The following is a 16045-nucleotide window of genomic DNA, read 5'->3' as shown; positions in this document are numbered from 1 at the left end:
AACTATGGTAGCTGTATGTGGTCAGTAATTAAAAAGCAGTTGTTTTCCTTTCTGTTCCAGGCAATTGATGAGCCTCCCTATCTCACAGTGGGCACTGATGTGAGTGCAAAGTATAGAGGAGCCTTCTGTGAAGCCAAGATCAAGACAGCAAAAAGGCTTGTCAAAGTCAAGGTATGCGGTTTTCCTGCAAGCACTTTTTTGAGGAGGGGTAAAAAAGTGATTAATGTTCATAATGGTGCAGTGTGAAACTTCTTTTTAGTCTCAGGACAGCTAAGAGGCTATCCTGTCCTTGGAAGCTGGTATTACAGTCTTTGAAATAACAGTAAGCTCATTACTGTTGGGATGGGAGGGATTCCCCCACTTCCACACAAATAAATATTTTCTGTTTCTGTCACTACTTTGTCATCTGCATGTTTTTGACCTTCAGTGCCATAGGCTGACCTTAAAGTAATTGATTAAAATGTGATAAATGTAGGCTTATATATGGTATATGGGACAATATTGCCAGAAAATAGCTAGGACTACTCAAAGTAGGCTTTAATAGGATATCTTTTACTTGAGGAATACAGGTCACTGCCATTTAGCCTTGGCAACTAGGTAATGCTAGGAATAAGCTGAAACCCTTCTGCCTTCCAAAAACCACTTGGCACATTTTGTCTTACAGAATAGCAAGCCAGGAAGCTCACCTAAGATTTATGATAACTAGTTAATGACTGAATCAATATAAGCCACATGTAGGACAACTAAAAGTTCTGCAAAGGGATTGCAAGATACACATTTTAACATTCCTTGAAAATATAAAGTATCATTTCTAGAAATAAAGAGAGCAATACCCTACAAAATGGCTGTATATTTCTGTTGGGATAATGTTGCCCTGAAAACTGATTTGGGAGGAGGTACTATTTTTCTGCTTTGCCTCTTAACCTCATATGGAAACATTGCAGAACAAGGATCAAAACCACCTAGAAAATACAAGATTGTTGCTCTGCAAGAGTTATAGTGGCAGAATATTTTTCTTATATCTACTGTAAATTTAAGTGAAAAATGTATGAAATGTGAGTGGCAATAACCTGTTATTGAACGCTATTGCACACTATAAACTGGTGTGCATTATTTGACTCTGCTCTCATGTGGCGGCTGATTTTTGCCTATAGTGTGTCTGAGGGAGTGAGCAGGCACTCTCCATAAACCCTGGTGGGAAGGTCTATTGTCACTTATTTGATAGTAATGTTAAATACAACAAGAAGATTTTAGTCTTAAATCTGCCAGAAGAGCAAATCAGCGGCCTTTTCACTTCTTTAGTCAAAACTGTTAATAGCATCAGCTGGTCTGTGCTTTACAGTACCATTGGGTTTAAGTGATTAAGTATTGCTATTTGAGCTGGTAGGTGTCAGTATTTAAGTACAGGAATTTTGTTGTGCATAGATCAGTGAAATCTTAACTCATTTCAGTTCTTTGGGGGACTTTCAGTCCACCTCCTTAGGTGGCCACTTGCTACTTATTATTCAGTGCTAAGTGTTTTCTTATGGGTTTATCACTTGAAGTTTGATCACTGCAAGGTTTGCAGAAAGATCTTGACATGAAATGGAATTTTTCTGTAAATTGTTTGTGGAGATTTTGTACAATGCCCTCTGGATTCAGTTTTGTGTGTGTGCTCACTGTTACTGTATTGCTTAGAGCAGTTTAGCCCCAGTACTGTTGTTGCTTTCTAGAGTAATGCGGTTGAGATTTTTGTGTGTAAGTGCTGTAGCAATATCTGTTTACATTGTTTTTCTCCACTATGAATGTGTACTTCTTAAACTTAGCAGCGGCCCTCTGATTTTCTCTGAAAATCTGTTTAGCTCTTCCTGGCACATGCATACTTTCCCCAATATTAGCTCTAACAAAGATTCTCATTAGCAGTTGTGCTTTGTCTGAAATTTTGGTAGTTTATCTGCTGCATTATTTTTTTACTTGCTGAATGGGTTTCTTTTGACCCCAGTTTATATTTTATGCCTTAGTCTTTTAGACCTACTAGAGCAGAAGGAAAGTCAGTTAACTTCATACTATCAATTTTAGTGTAAAGCAGTAATTTAAGTTTATAATGAGATGTTCTGCTGAGAAAGTAGAATTGCAACAAAATTCTTTCGATACGGAGTATTGTAATCTTCAGACAAGTAAAATATGTTTAATTGTGTCTCCTTTTATGTGCTTTCTTATGTTGAATTCTACTTCCTATAATATTTTGAGGAGATACCTTCATGTCAACTTTCCCATTACAGCATAATTTGAAAACTTCATTCAATTTATTGCAAGTGCTATGTACTTATAATGTCAGTATTAATAGGGACTGCATTTGGCGCTTTAATAGTCTTTGGCAAATTCTGTACTCAGTACAGAATTCTACAGTAACACATAACAGCGTTGCACACTTGCTCATTGAAAGCAGAACTTCAGATTTGCCTGGACTTTTCAAAAGTGTTGAAGGCAGTACAAATTTGACTCAAGGGCAAGACTTTGGGTGTTACAGGAGTGTCTATTTTATCAGATTTATTATAGCTTTATTTAGAGAGTTATTTAAGCCAGTTTATTTTGGCAGCATCTCCTAAAACAATTAGCAAAAGTATCCACCACCACTTGCATTTGGGCACCCTGCACAGAAGTTTCAGAAGTAACTGTTTTCTGTGTAGGTCTTTATTAAACAGAAATAAGTGAAGCTTCTGCTGTAATAGGACTGACTAGGTCTGTCTTTTCAGGATAGTGAAGAAAAAAGAAATTCCAGCTGAGTCTAACCAAGCTGATGATGTGCTGAATGTCTTAATCTTTTACCTGAAACAGAAAGGTTCCACACTGCTAAGTATTGTGAGAATTAGAACCCACAACTAGTAAATACTGACATCACTTTTCTTCAAGAAAGGCCGTCAGTGTCACACTGAGTTTGGAGTTTGAATATTTATGTTAATAACCAGTATTTTTTTGAGCACATATGAATATCTCAAGAAGCAAAAACTGTTGCTATCAAAACTCTCCCCCCAAAGAGTCAAAGCCCCAAGACATCTTTAAAAAGACAAACCATTCTGGAATACACAATAGCAATTTGCTTTGTTTACCTTTCATAGAGTACATTGTGGCCAACTCCTGTTCTGGATAGAGTTCATTTTGCTGCAAAATACATTTAAGATAATTACAGAAAGTAAATAAAACCAGATGTCTCTAAATCAGAACTGGTTTACTGGGTATTTCACACGAGCCACTAGTGACCCTTGGTTTCAGATTATTTTGCATCTTAACTGAGTTTTGACTTCCTAGATAAATTCCTGCAAAGAGAGAATTAAATATCTGTATCTGTCAGGATGAAGTTCAGAAGAGTAGTCCTTGCTCAGTTAATTCCTACCCTGAATCCTTTGTCTGCCTTTTGTTTTGATATGATTTTGTCTGTGTGATGGACAAAATATTTGCCATCAGCAAGTGAGATGTGCAGGTCTAAAAAGAACACACTCTCACAACTGTGTGTGTTGCTGTAGTTCTGACTACAAGAACTGCAACTACAAGACTACAACTATTTCATTGAAGTAACACCTGGAAGGGACAGTGTAGCATTTTAGTGCATTTGTTTTCCAATTGGTTGAGATAGATTGTCCTTAGTCCTGGTTGTAGGTGCTGTTTTTGGCAAAACTCCTTAAAGTCTCCTCTCTGAGTAGGCTGTGTAGAAGAGTTGATGTTAGAGAACAGTGTGGTTGTGAAGGAAATGTTGCTGTTCCCGTGTGCTACAGTGAAGCTCTCAACAACAGTGTGAAAGTGCTAGTGGGTACGTTTGTGAAACAAGTCCAGACTTTTAATGTAGGATTGCTGTAGTTGAGAGCTAGTGTTACACAGCTGGATCTCATGTTACGTTCTTATTTTTTTCAAATACTCAGTAAAACATCATACACTTCGGCATCAATATACTAAGAGAGTCTGTTCTGGTGAACATCAGAGCATCATTTGTGTGTTAATAAAGGTACATAAGTACATAAAATGTAATTCTAGAATTTTCTCAGTTTCCTGCAATTTTAAAACTGGAGTGGAAATAAAACTTCAGATGTAATTCATCCTATGACTTTCAGTGTAACCAAGTTAATTGTGAATGAAACAAAAGGTGAATGTCTGTTGCACCTGGTACAGATAACTTAATCGTACATTTGAATTTCCAGACTTTTTTTTTCCTGTGGACAGAGTGTGTAGGATTAAAGACAACAGCCTTTATATCTTTATGGGAATTACAGGGGAAAATAATTTAATATATTTACAGGATTTACTAACTCCGTAAGGACTGAAAAGTTTGCTGGCTTTACATTTTCTTCCAATTAACTCTGCATGTATGCCAGACTGACATTAACTGAAAGCCTATTTGAGTTGTTCATTTTGTTTAATCGACAGCAGTGTCCTGTACTTTTGTGAGTCTTTCAACCATGAGGTGAAAAATGCACTTTTATCAGCAAAAGATAAAGGTGCTAAAACTGTTTGATTTCAAAGCATTGAAATATAAGTCTTTCTTTAAAGTTGTACTCAGAAGTCTTGTAACTTTCTCTGGTCTTGATGTGGTTCTAGAGACGTTCAAATAACTTAAGAGAACTGCAGAGATAATTTTGAGCCATTAGACAATTTTGTTATACTCTTGCCTGTTATTTCCTGCAGAGATAATGATTCTATTGTGAAAGAGAAAAATATTTTAGGAGATTTGATAACTAAGGAATTAGCCCCTCATATTTCTATAATATATGAATAAGACAGCTTTCAGCAAGTGGGATGATTATGGTGATTAACTGTAAAATGAGAGTAAGAGAAGAGCTACTGACGTTTGTATGTGCTTATGCTGCTCAATTGTATCAAGTGATTGTCAGTTGAATTATATTTTTTAGGTAACCTTTAGGCATGATTCTTCAACAGTGGAAGTGCAAGATGACCACATTAAGGGTCCCTTAAAGGTAATAAAATTGGTTTATGTCTTGCTAATGCTTTGAAAAACATTTTCCTTTTCAGTATTTGACATAAATGTGCATATACGGTATGGGGTGAGAGTAGAAGGTTCATCTTATTACACAGGCTAGATAGGATCACAAGGCATAAAAGGTGATGCTACAAAGTTAGAGGTAGTATACTCTTTATGTTAGATTTTTTCTTTGTAGTTAAAGGGGATGCAGCACAGGCTGGTAAAAGCCTCTTTGTTCTTTTTGCCTTAAAGTTATGAAGTATGGCTGGCACTGATTTTTAGTCACCATTCCTTTGGAGAACTCGGCAGGAGGATTTGGTGGGAAAGCTCTTATACAAGAGAATGACATCACTCAAATTGGTTCTTGTTCCCCACCTGCTGGCAGGAAATAATCAGCTCAGTTAGTTGGCTTACTTTAAAGGAATGAAAAAAGAAGTTTGAGTGATACAAGTATATTCAAGTGAAACTGGAAAAACATTTTATATTTGACATGGAATAAGCTAGAAATTATCTTGGTTTGCTAACACAAAAGTGTTGCTTTCATTTCCTGTGTTAGAAAGTCTCCAGTGCTAAGTGAGTTCTCTGTTTTAGGTAGGAACTGTTGTGGAAGTGAAGAATCCAGATGGAACGTACCAGGAAGCAGTTATCAATAAATTAACAGATGCAAGTTGGTATACTGTAGGTAAGAGAAAGATTTATGTATTTGAATAAAACTTCTGACTTAAAAATAAGCCTGTGACCTGGACATGTCCGAAGCATGGTGAGAGAGGTTTTTTGGAGATGCTTAGGCATTCAGAGTTTCTATGAAAAAACTTAAAGGATAAACTTATTTAGAGTTTTTATAAGAAACTGTGCCCTTTATGATCTGCAATTGGGACACCAAATAAAGGTGTAGTGAATTGCTCTATAACTGGTGACTGCTCCTTAGATATTAAATACACTTGTTAAATATTCTGAAGCAAATATGCTGTCACAGATCCTTTAAAAAAGAGTGAAGAAGTGCTTTTAAAACACAAACTGCAACACCTAATTTTCCCTGCTCCCAGGCTTAGCCCTTACAACAGCTACTGTTAAAATACACATGGCTTATTATAATGTGATATTTCAGATGTTTGATAATATACCTCATACTCTATAGCCAGTAGAGGGTAGAAGTTTTTTAAAATTTATATACAGAAAATGTATTGATTTTTGAAAAGCTACATAGCCCTCTCCTGTGTAGATATGGGAAGTTGAAGACTAGAACTTGAAAGGACTTTAGTGAGACTTAGTTCTTTTGAGGCATGGGTCATTGTTAATGAGGTGATGTTGAACAACTAGAGAAAGACTTTATTTTCCCTAGTCATAGTCCTTTCAGAAGGGAATAGAGCTCTAAATTTAGATAAGACCTTACAGATAAGTGTTGAAGAAAATACATCTGTTTTTCTGTTGGAGAAGTAGAATCTATTAGTATAGGTGAGACTGGGTTAGGATGGGGTGAAACATAATGTACAAAGGCAAGAATTAACATTATAGATAGTGTTTTGGTAATTAATACAGAAGTGAATCAGATATGGGAGCTTTTAAGAAGCAAATGGTATAGCTGGTGTTAGAGCTGTGTTGTATATCTCTGTTTATGTTTCTGAGAAAGTGTGAGGTTAGCAGTTGAGCAAAAAGAATAAGATAGGAAGCCATGCATATTAAAATTTGAAGGCAGATGTCACGGAGTTGCAGTCAACGGAGATGTCTGTCAAAAATCCTGAACTTGGGAAATAGGCAGAAGTATGGGTTTCAGTCTCAACTCTTGTGTTTTGTAGATAAAAGCAGACAAAAGCATGTTGACCTTGCAGAATTGGTAAAAGCAGCACAGCTGCTGGCAGTGTAGTGCACTTTGATGGAAAACTGACTGTAGATGTGGATGATTAGAATAATCTTTGTCAGTAGGGTGACTGGAATGAGACAAGAACTGCCTTTACTGACAGTGATGACTTTGCAGATCTGAGTGAAAGTCCTACTGTAAGATATAGTTGCCATTTACCAGGTTCCAGAATTGGCGCTCAACTAGCAGTTACCTAATGTTGTCCTAGCACTTGCTGAGAAGCATTTAATTATTTGCACTGTTAATGATTTTGTGAATAAAATTCCTATGATTTGGTGAAAAACTTTGTGAAGGCATGGATCCATCTGAAGTAGTGCCTTTCCAAAAGTTACTTAAGACCAGATATGCCATTGCAGCAGTATCTGGAGAGGAGTAACTCTTTGAGGACTGCTTGAGACCTCTTTTAACCCCGAAGAATGGGCAAAGTTGCTTTGAATGTCCCTGTGTGTCTTGTATTCATACGATGTCTGAATACAAATTGTACATCAATTTGCTTACATGTTTTTTTTGGTGCCACTGCTTTTCTACCAAAGAACAGCAAAAACTAAATTTAAATTTTTATAAAAATCCAACTAGTATAGTCTTTTAAAATTAGTATAGCACTGTGTGTATATATGTATGTATATATATGCATAAAACTTATACATTTAATAGGCATACATATATATATATATATGCACACATGCACATACATACATACCTAAGTGTTCTTAGTCTTGCCTGCCCTGTGAAAAATCCTCAAAGAACTCAAGGTGTTTAAGTCCTGGTAACTAGATACTGTTCCGTCATTCATATAAATGTCTCTTAAAGTTTGTGTTTACTATGGCAGGGGAAAGAAAATGGCAGGATTATTTGCTTTACTGAAAATGCAGAACTATGCATGTTCAAAAGTAATCTTACCCCCTTCTGCACTTTTTTTGTCATTACAATTTGTCATTAGAATTCAAAGTGATTTTGGTTGCATTAAGTTGTGTCTTTTCTTCCCCGGCTTTTCTTGTGCAGTTTCAGAACATGTGATTTTAAATACATTACGCTCCTGATGCCTGCTCAGTAGATCGTTTTCAGGATGTTGCAATAGATCAAAATGTCACAGTCATTAAGCCATATGTGTCATGCTGGCCACATAAGTCTTTCAGGGAGGTCAAGCTTTTCCTCTGAAAGTATTCATGTTATGGAACAAGATTAAGATTCCCTCTGGCAAGGAAGAGGCCACAAGCAGATTACCACATAGGACACATTATGTGGCTACCTGCCTAGCTCAGAATAGGTTTACCTCTGCTGTAGTCAGCTTATCTCTTGAAGTGGATAGATTTTTTTTTTATCTCTCATTATGTAAGGAGACTGTTTTGTTAATTAACACAAAGTGGATTAGGAACCTGCTGACTTCTACTTCACTTAACCAAAGGGGAGCTTAATTATGTGTTGACCATTTGAGATGCAGTTCCAAATCTGAGTGGTTTGTGTGCGGTTCTTGCCATTGATACTTTTCAACAAATGTTGAAGTGAAGGATGCGCATCTCTTAACTGATACTGTATCACAATTGAACATTGTTCAACTATTACTGTAGTCCATAAAACAACAGTAATAGGGGAATTGTAGTTACAAGGGGAAGTTTCTTTATCAAGAGTACTCAATTTTATACAGGGATGAAAAATTCACAGAACTAAATAAAAGGTTCTTTAATATCAAGTAAATATTAGTCAAGAATTTGACTAATTTGACTTGTTGCTTTTTGTATATTTTTATTTGAGTTAGTAAACATTGAAGAGTAGAGCACCCTCCATCAGAAAGCAAGGAATTAAATTAATCTCTTTAATCTTGCTGGTCAACAGCCATTCTGCTGTAACTTTGATCTGTTGATGGACAGAAGAGGATGTTTAAATGAAGTGAAAATGACATGCTAAGAAGTTGCTGAAACTTTTTTTTTAATGAAATATTTTAATGTTATCTTGGGGTTGTTTCTGTGCCGACAAATGTCTTTGAGGTCACTACTGTGTGGGAGCAAGAATATAATTATCACTGCTCAAGAGGGGAGAAGAGATAAGTTCTTGTCTCACTGAACAATACAAGCAAAATCTAAGAGTTAAAATCTGTCACCAGGTTTCCATCTTCTAAGTATCTGCAGAAGACTTGACAAAAGCTTACTTTTTATACGACCAGTTCATCAGGTTCTGAAGACCCCACCTTAAATGTGTGCAGTGCATTTCAGGATTCTAAAGGATGTAGCTAAATGAACTACATTATGAGCTTGTTTCCAGTTGACCTAGTGGTAGCAAAGATAGCAAAAAGTCTAGAAACTGGGAGCTGCACAGTTCTGTCAGTGGAGCTGGGTTTGATGATTGTCAGCACTTTGACTATTGTCATCTTCTTAGGGTGATATCGCTGTTGTTCTGTAGCTTAGTTGCATGAAGTCAGTAGAGAAAGACATTGAACTTCCATACAATGTTAAATTGCAGCTTTTTCTATAAATATCCAGTTATGTTTCTCCATGGTAAGCAGAGCTTCCACTTGAATATCACCGGAATTGTGTAATTAAATTCTTTAAAAATTGTTAACGTTAGAAAAAATAGGTTTTGAATGTTAGAAAAAATAGGTTTTGAATTCTAGTGTGTTGAATTTAATTTCATGACACCATGAATTGTCTGATCAACTAGTGATTACTCAAGGTATGCAAGTGTAAAGTAGCTATGGTGAGAGAGCAGCTTATGTATCTGTATTTGGTCAGTCTGTGAAATGCTTTACTGGGTCTGCAGCATTATCTGGGCATAGGTTTGTTCCAAGGGTTGACTACAGGATTATATATCCCATTCTTTCAGACATGTAAATGAATTGTTTATTAATATCCTGAGTTAAAAAGAAATGTTTTCTTTCCTCACTTCTTATCTGGTGGCAGTATTTGATGATGGTGATGAGAAGACTCTGAGACGCTCTTCCCTGTGTTTAAAAGGAGAAAGACATTTTGCTGAGAGTGAGGTAATTGAAGAGTTTTTATATTGCAACTTTTTATTTAGAAAAATTTAAAAGTGATGCTTTTATTACCTCAGGTTTTAGTATGTTATGTGTATCCATGCTACTAAGAGTGGGGATTATGCAAAGTGTGGTCCACAGGGTCTGGCTTATTTTTTTTTGAAAGCAAGAAATACAGTTAGATTTCACCAAACTGTGTAAGTTAAGAAACAAACCCAGCATTTTATCTTTTTCATTTTTACGTTATTGATACTTTGTAGATTGTAGATCACACAAAAAACCTGCGATTACACAACTACTTTGCATTGTATAAAAAATGACCTGTATTAGTGATGAAAAAAATCACAGTATACTTATAACATGAAAAGTAATATAATTTATAACACAAAAAACTAATGTGGATGTTTATGCATAGTAAAGTTATGCTGCATTTTTGATGGTCAAACCAAATTTGTAATAGTTAATGAAACATAAAAGCTTTTCTTTCAAATGACCAATAATAATAAGTTGCTGTTGCTTATTTGACAACAGCTACCAGTATTTTGAAGCTGGCCCATGTCTTAGAGGTGATTTACACATTAAAGTATGCAAACTTTGTAGTACATTCCAAATAATTGGAATTTCAGAATGGGAGTTATTCCTTCATATTATGTAAGACAATCTGGACGCATGGGCAGATTTATGTAAACATGTTTGTTTACTGGACAGCTGCTGAAGATGGGTTTTTTTGTTCTACATAAGTGTGCTGTTACTGCAGTCAGCTGAGTTTGTTTTTTGCATGCTGCATTCCTGTGAAGATTCAGGTATCTGCTAGAATCCTAAATCAGGATGAAACATATGTAAAGGTGGGAGCCGAATTAGATGCCTAAATCTAGATTCCGATAGAAATGCTATAATTTTAAAGATTGTGGTATCCCTTCAATTAATTCTTTGCTATTAATGATCAGCACAACTGAAGATTAGATTTCTTCTGTTCCATAAATAGTATTTTAATATGGTTTCAGGAGTATTACCTTAGGGTGCATGGGTTGAAAATTTTGGTCTACTTGTATTGCTTTGTGACCTGTTTGGCTGAATGAGAGTAATTCAGATTGTTTTGTCACATTCAAAGAAACCTTACATTCAGATGTCTGGTACTTCTTATTTTTATCATCTTTTTTTTCATCTAAACTTTTGATGTTTTGCCAGAAGTCACTGATTTGCAATTCACTGTCATCAGCTCTGAATGAAACATGTTGTACATTTCTAATAATTACCTTTTGATTGCACAGCTACACAGCAGGGAAAATTACATCTCAAATTTCTTTTGTAATTAGGCCAGTGCCCCACAGTTGTCTTGTTCTGATACTGCTTCCCAAGTGTGTGGTGTAGAATCTTTTAGGATGTCCACCACATTCAGAAGTAGTCATACATTTATTTTTAGATTCTAAAAAGCCAGTTTTATTGTCCTTCAGTCAATTCTGTCTGAGACAGAATACTTCTGAGGTGCTTGTCGGTGTTACACATTGTAAAATTCATACATGACAAAGAAGTTGAAGTTAGAGGACTATATTTAATTTGGAAGGCTTTCTGCCTTCTTTTAAAGAACAATAATAAGCAGCTGTACAAAAAATTATTGTGTACCACCTGCCTTCAAATCAGGAGTGGTTATCATTTAAACAGGTAACAGCAGGCTTAGGGAGAGAAGATACTGCATGTCCGTGAATTCCTTCTGTTGAGGGATTCTTCCTGAAGAGGGGAAGTTCTTTTTCTCCCTCTATTTTTGTTTTGATGCTGATAAAGCATCAATTAGCACCCTCCCGATTATCAATATAGCAGCCCCATTAAAATTGTTTTAGAATCTCTCTCACATATCAAAGTATGAATTACTAACAAAAAATTAAAGTAAGTTGTCATGTTTGCTGCTGTTGAGTGATCTTGCTGTTTCATTTTAAAGGGGACCTTTGTTCATTTTTTAGTAGATGATTCAGTATTTAGTCTAATTGTAGGATAGGCAGAAAATTAATCTGGTAGAGATGGAATATGCCAGGTGAGCAGAATACCTGATACTTATTTCTCTGTGTTTTGATTGTCCAAAGGCAGGACTTCTGGGAAGAATTTTTTGTGTGTGTTCGACAAAAGTTAATTATTCAGAGGTGCAGAGACAGTGTTGAAAAAAACATGCAAAACAAAACACATTCCTTTTTTAAAATCTAAGTGTGACATATATGATGTACTTCTGTATTTCTTTCATAATGAGAAAGTCTCTGTTGACAAAAATTGCTTCAGTGAAGCAGGTGGTTTGGAGAATAACTTATGCCAGCTTTTTCTTATGTATATGCATATGTATTTTTTCATTTCAACAGACATTAGATCAGCTCCCACTCACCAATCCTGAACACTTTGGGACTCCTGTTATAGGAAAGAAAACAAACAGGGGAAGGAGATCCAATCATATGTAAGTTAAATATTTTGATATCTGTGCTGTGTGTAATCAATTCTGAAGCTTTCAGTGTGTATCGAGTTTTATTATTTGTATGTTCAGGCTTCTCTTATTAAAAAAAACAGGAGGCTGGACGAAAAATGTTGTTTAGCACTCAGTTTGAAACTCAGTCTGTTGTTGCATACAAGCATTTAAAGTTTTCATGTAATCAATATTTAAAATAGCACCAGGTGTATCCAAGAGCTTTTTGTTGTTTAAAAAAATTTTTGAATTGTATTGGCAAACATCTCTGTAGTGTAGTAAATATGTTGGACTCAAGCTAAAATAATTACAATGCAGTCTTTGTCCAGCTGACAGGAAGTCTTTGTGGAAGGTCCCAGAATCCTCATGTAGATAGACCCTTCAGTACAGGCTCTCTGAAGGGCTTTATTATTACTGAATCACAGAATGGGTCAGGTTGGAAGGGACCACAGTGGGGCATCTGGTCCAAGCTCCCTGCGCAAGCAGAGCTATCCTAGAGCACCTGGCACAGAATTGAGTCCAGTTGGTTCTTGAACATCTCCAGTGAAGGAGTCTCCACAACCTCTCAGGACAATCTGTTCCAGTGCTCAGTCACCTGCGCAATAAGGAAGTTCTTCCTCATATCCAGGTGGAATTTCCTGTGCATCAGTTTCTTCCCACTGCTTCTAGTATAGTTTGCAACAAAGCTTACTGATATAAAAACAAAGTTCAAGAATTTTTAGGCACCAAAATTCTTGGTAGCTGTGGTTTTGATAAACCAGTGTTACATGGTCCAATGCCTATTGTTCGTTGTTTGTGGGTGGGTTGTGAGGTTTTTGTGTGTATATGTGGGTTTATGTGGGGGTTTTTTTCTTGTTTGCTTAAAGTTTTTAGGTGTAGTGGTTTTCATGCTTGGGTTTTTGCACTTTCTAGTAGCTTGAAATAAATGCTGCCCTATATATGTAGAGGAGCTATAAGTTTACTCAGAAAATTGTTGAGTTACTAATTTGTGAGATAGTGAAGGAAAAAGTTGAAAAAAGCTGGCATTACCACAGAGAATGTGATTGTAGCATCCTTGATGTCTCTGTACAGGATATTGTACAGGGCTGTACAGGATATTATGATGTCAGAAGCAACACACTTATCTTTATCTTGTTGTTAAAACTGTGTTAACTGAGTTTAAAGACACTTATACCAGTATCTGTGCAATTTGAGTTAGGAAGTAGTCTCCAAAATAGTTCTGGCTTTCTCTTTAGTCTTTGAGTTTTTTCTCTTCCTACAAGAGATTCTTGAGCCCCAGAAAGCAACCTGAAAGAATTTAATATATTTTAAAAGAAACCATTACTCAAAAAAAAAAGGAATTTTGAGGGAAAAAGAAATCAAAACAATGCAAAACCAAAACAATTATCATCACTGGAAATAACATAAATTTAAGATGGAGAAAAAGAAATTCTCTTTAAACTGTACATCAGTTCCCTTCTGTTATGGTAACTGAGTTTTCTATTAGTAGTGAATTTTGTACTCAAAAGCAGTTATATGACAAATGGAAGATAGCTTCTGAAGTAATGGTGGTGGTGCTCATTGAAGATGCTGTATATTTTCTGAGGATTAACCTCTGAAGGGACTATTAAAAACGATATATAGAGAGCATCAAGAGAGGAATTTCTGTTTTTACTTTTTTTAGTTGCAAGTAATTTTACTTGGACTAGTTTGTATATTTAGACTCCTCATATGGTTAAAACCAGGTGCAACTTAGTACTTGAATAGTCAAAACAATGAGCCAGAACCCTTTTAAATGAAAATGCATTTGCATCTTGGCCCATCTACTTACATTCCAACACTTCATTCAATATGAAGTTGGAAGTCATAGAAATACTTCACTGCACATCTTTAAAGAACTGTTTAAAGATAAACAGACTTTCTCTTTGCTGTTCATCTTTGTATCTGATGTTTCTTCTTCAGAGATTTGTCATCTCTCAAAATAGCTTTCCATTCTGTGTGGTTGTTAAAGTAAAAGCATAGATTAAGAGGGAAGACCAAAAGAGTTTAGCTTAGCATTGGTCCAAAACTACAACTGCAACAGTATTTTTGAACAGTGTTTTTGTTTTTGTAGGGTAGAATGGTTTCACTTTGAATACCCTGACAGTGCATTTGTCCTCCTCCCTATGGGTGCATGGTAGTGTTTTGTTTGGGTTTTACATGTATGACTAGTAAATGTGCATGTCTGAGTTTGTAATGTTTGAATTGTTGCTATAATATATTATAAATACTTTATTAATTTTTATGCCAAAACACCTAACAGACAATTAAAGCCACTGTTATTTATGTCTCTTTGATAATTTGCTTTGGATCTCCTGTAATTACAATAATCAAGTTTTGAATAGTTGAGTTTTAAGTCTCTTTCTGTTGTTTAGTCCTGAAGAAGAATCTTCATCCTCTTCCAGCGATGAAGATGAAGATGATAGGAAACAAAGTGATGAGTTACTAGGAAAAGTTGTGTGCGTGGACTGCTTCAGTGTGGATAAAAAGAAAGCTCTGTGGTTTCCAGCCTTGGTAAGAGTTTCATCTTTATTGTAATTTTGTACAGCTTTTATCTTTTTCTAGGCACTGGGAGAGGTGTGGGGTTTTTCTATTTTGGTGGTTTTTGTTTGAATTTTAGAATGTGTTTTTTCAAATTGGACAGTACAAGAACAGTCAAAGGAAATATATCTAGATATGTTTGTTTAAAAAAGGGATTGCTAACATGACCTTAGTTTTTCCAAACAGCCAGAGCTTGTTGACCTAATTCTAGCTCGGCAGTGTGTTCAGTGTTCACTATTGGACTAGAAGTTCAGGGCTTTTTTCCTAGGCTATTGTATATCAATTTTCCAAATTACTGAGTTTTATCAAGGAAGGAAATGTAAAATACAGAGAGAGAGGAAGTTTAGTGATTACTAAATAGACATGATAGACATGATTTTTCAACATTCAATATAAACACATTGGATAATAAAATCAAATGTTTTTTTCTTGGCCGCTACAGTAGGTAATGGAATATTGACAATAAATTTACTTTAAAATTACATTGTAGCCTTTTAGTACCAGTATTTTTTCTCTTCCTTTATTCTGGCTTAAAGACACTTTTAAAGAAATCAACTTCTAAAAAAATATCACAGCTAGTCTAGTGATTGCATGTAGACTCACTGATTGATTTGGAAGTCAGTATATTTCTATATGTAGTACATTCTAGGACCATGCTTTTTATTTTATTTTATTAATTCCTCCCTGGCAATGAAAACTTAACATTTATCTAATTTCAGGGAGACTTGTGCTCTGCTTTTGAAACCATGCCATACAGTAGCATTTAACTCCTCTTGGTATGTGCAATAGCTCTCAATTGCAGCGTTCTGCTTGTCACCTGCTGTGTCTTGTAATGCAGTCCAGCAGCTTTCCAGTAGGAATTCTTTTGGGGAAGTTTGTGGAAGGGAAAGAGTCACTGAAGTCTTTTTTACAAGGGAGAGGGCAGACTGTACAGCAAGGATGTACCATGTTTACAGCAGATAACTTTAAGAGAAGTTTTCGTCGATAAACAAGAAAAAATGAGATGTTTCTTTGCTGAAAGCTGTCATCAAGAGGATGCAGTATTACCTGCCTCACAGTTCACTCAGAGAAGTGGTCAGTGAAAGTGGCTTGAGCAGTTTTAATGTCACACTGCTGGGTTTGCCTTTCTGCTCATGCCATGGCAGGTAGCAGTTTCCAGGGCATGCTCTGGGGGGTTGGGCTTGCTTGCTTGCTTGCTGTAGAGTAGGAACACTACCGGGGGCTCCTGTAGTGCTGCTCAGGACAGCTGTGGGTCAGACTCTGAAG

General features: G+C 35.9%; 1 protein-coding gene across 3 annotated transcripts in view; it reads left to right on the top strand.

Moving 5' to 3' along the window:
• The window catches only part of ARID4B (AT-rich interaction domain 4B), an 88770-nt gene that overhangs the window by 30088 nt on the left and 42637 nt on the right, over window positions 1–16045 (top strand). For all 3 annotated transcript variants that reach the window (XM_030946221.1, XM_030946219.1, XM_030946220.1), the window contains exons 3-8: window positions 61–171; window positions 4881–4946; window positions 5543–5633; window positions 9704–9783; window positions 12123–12214; window positions 14614–14752. In XM_030946221.1, coding sequence (XP_030802081.1) covers window positions 61–171; window positions 4881–4946; window positions 5543–5633; window positions 9704–9783; window positions 12123–12214; window positions 14614–14752 — 579 coding nt within the window. The remainder of the gene's footprint in view (window positions 1–60; window positions 172–4880; window positions 4947–5542; window positions 5634–9703; window positions 9784–12122; window positions 12215–14613; window positions 14753–16045) is intronic.

This window comes from Camarhynchus parvulus, chromosome 3 (assembly GCF_901933205.1).
Source record: "Camarhynchus parvulus chromosome 3, STF_HiC, whole genome shotgun sequence".
Taxonomy (NCBI): Eukaryota; Metazoa; Chordata; class Aves; order Passeriformes; family Thraupidae; genus Camarhynchus; species Camarhynchus parvulus.
Note: the sequence above shows the minus strand (reverse complement) of the source record. Positions and strands in the feature narration are given on the sequence as shown.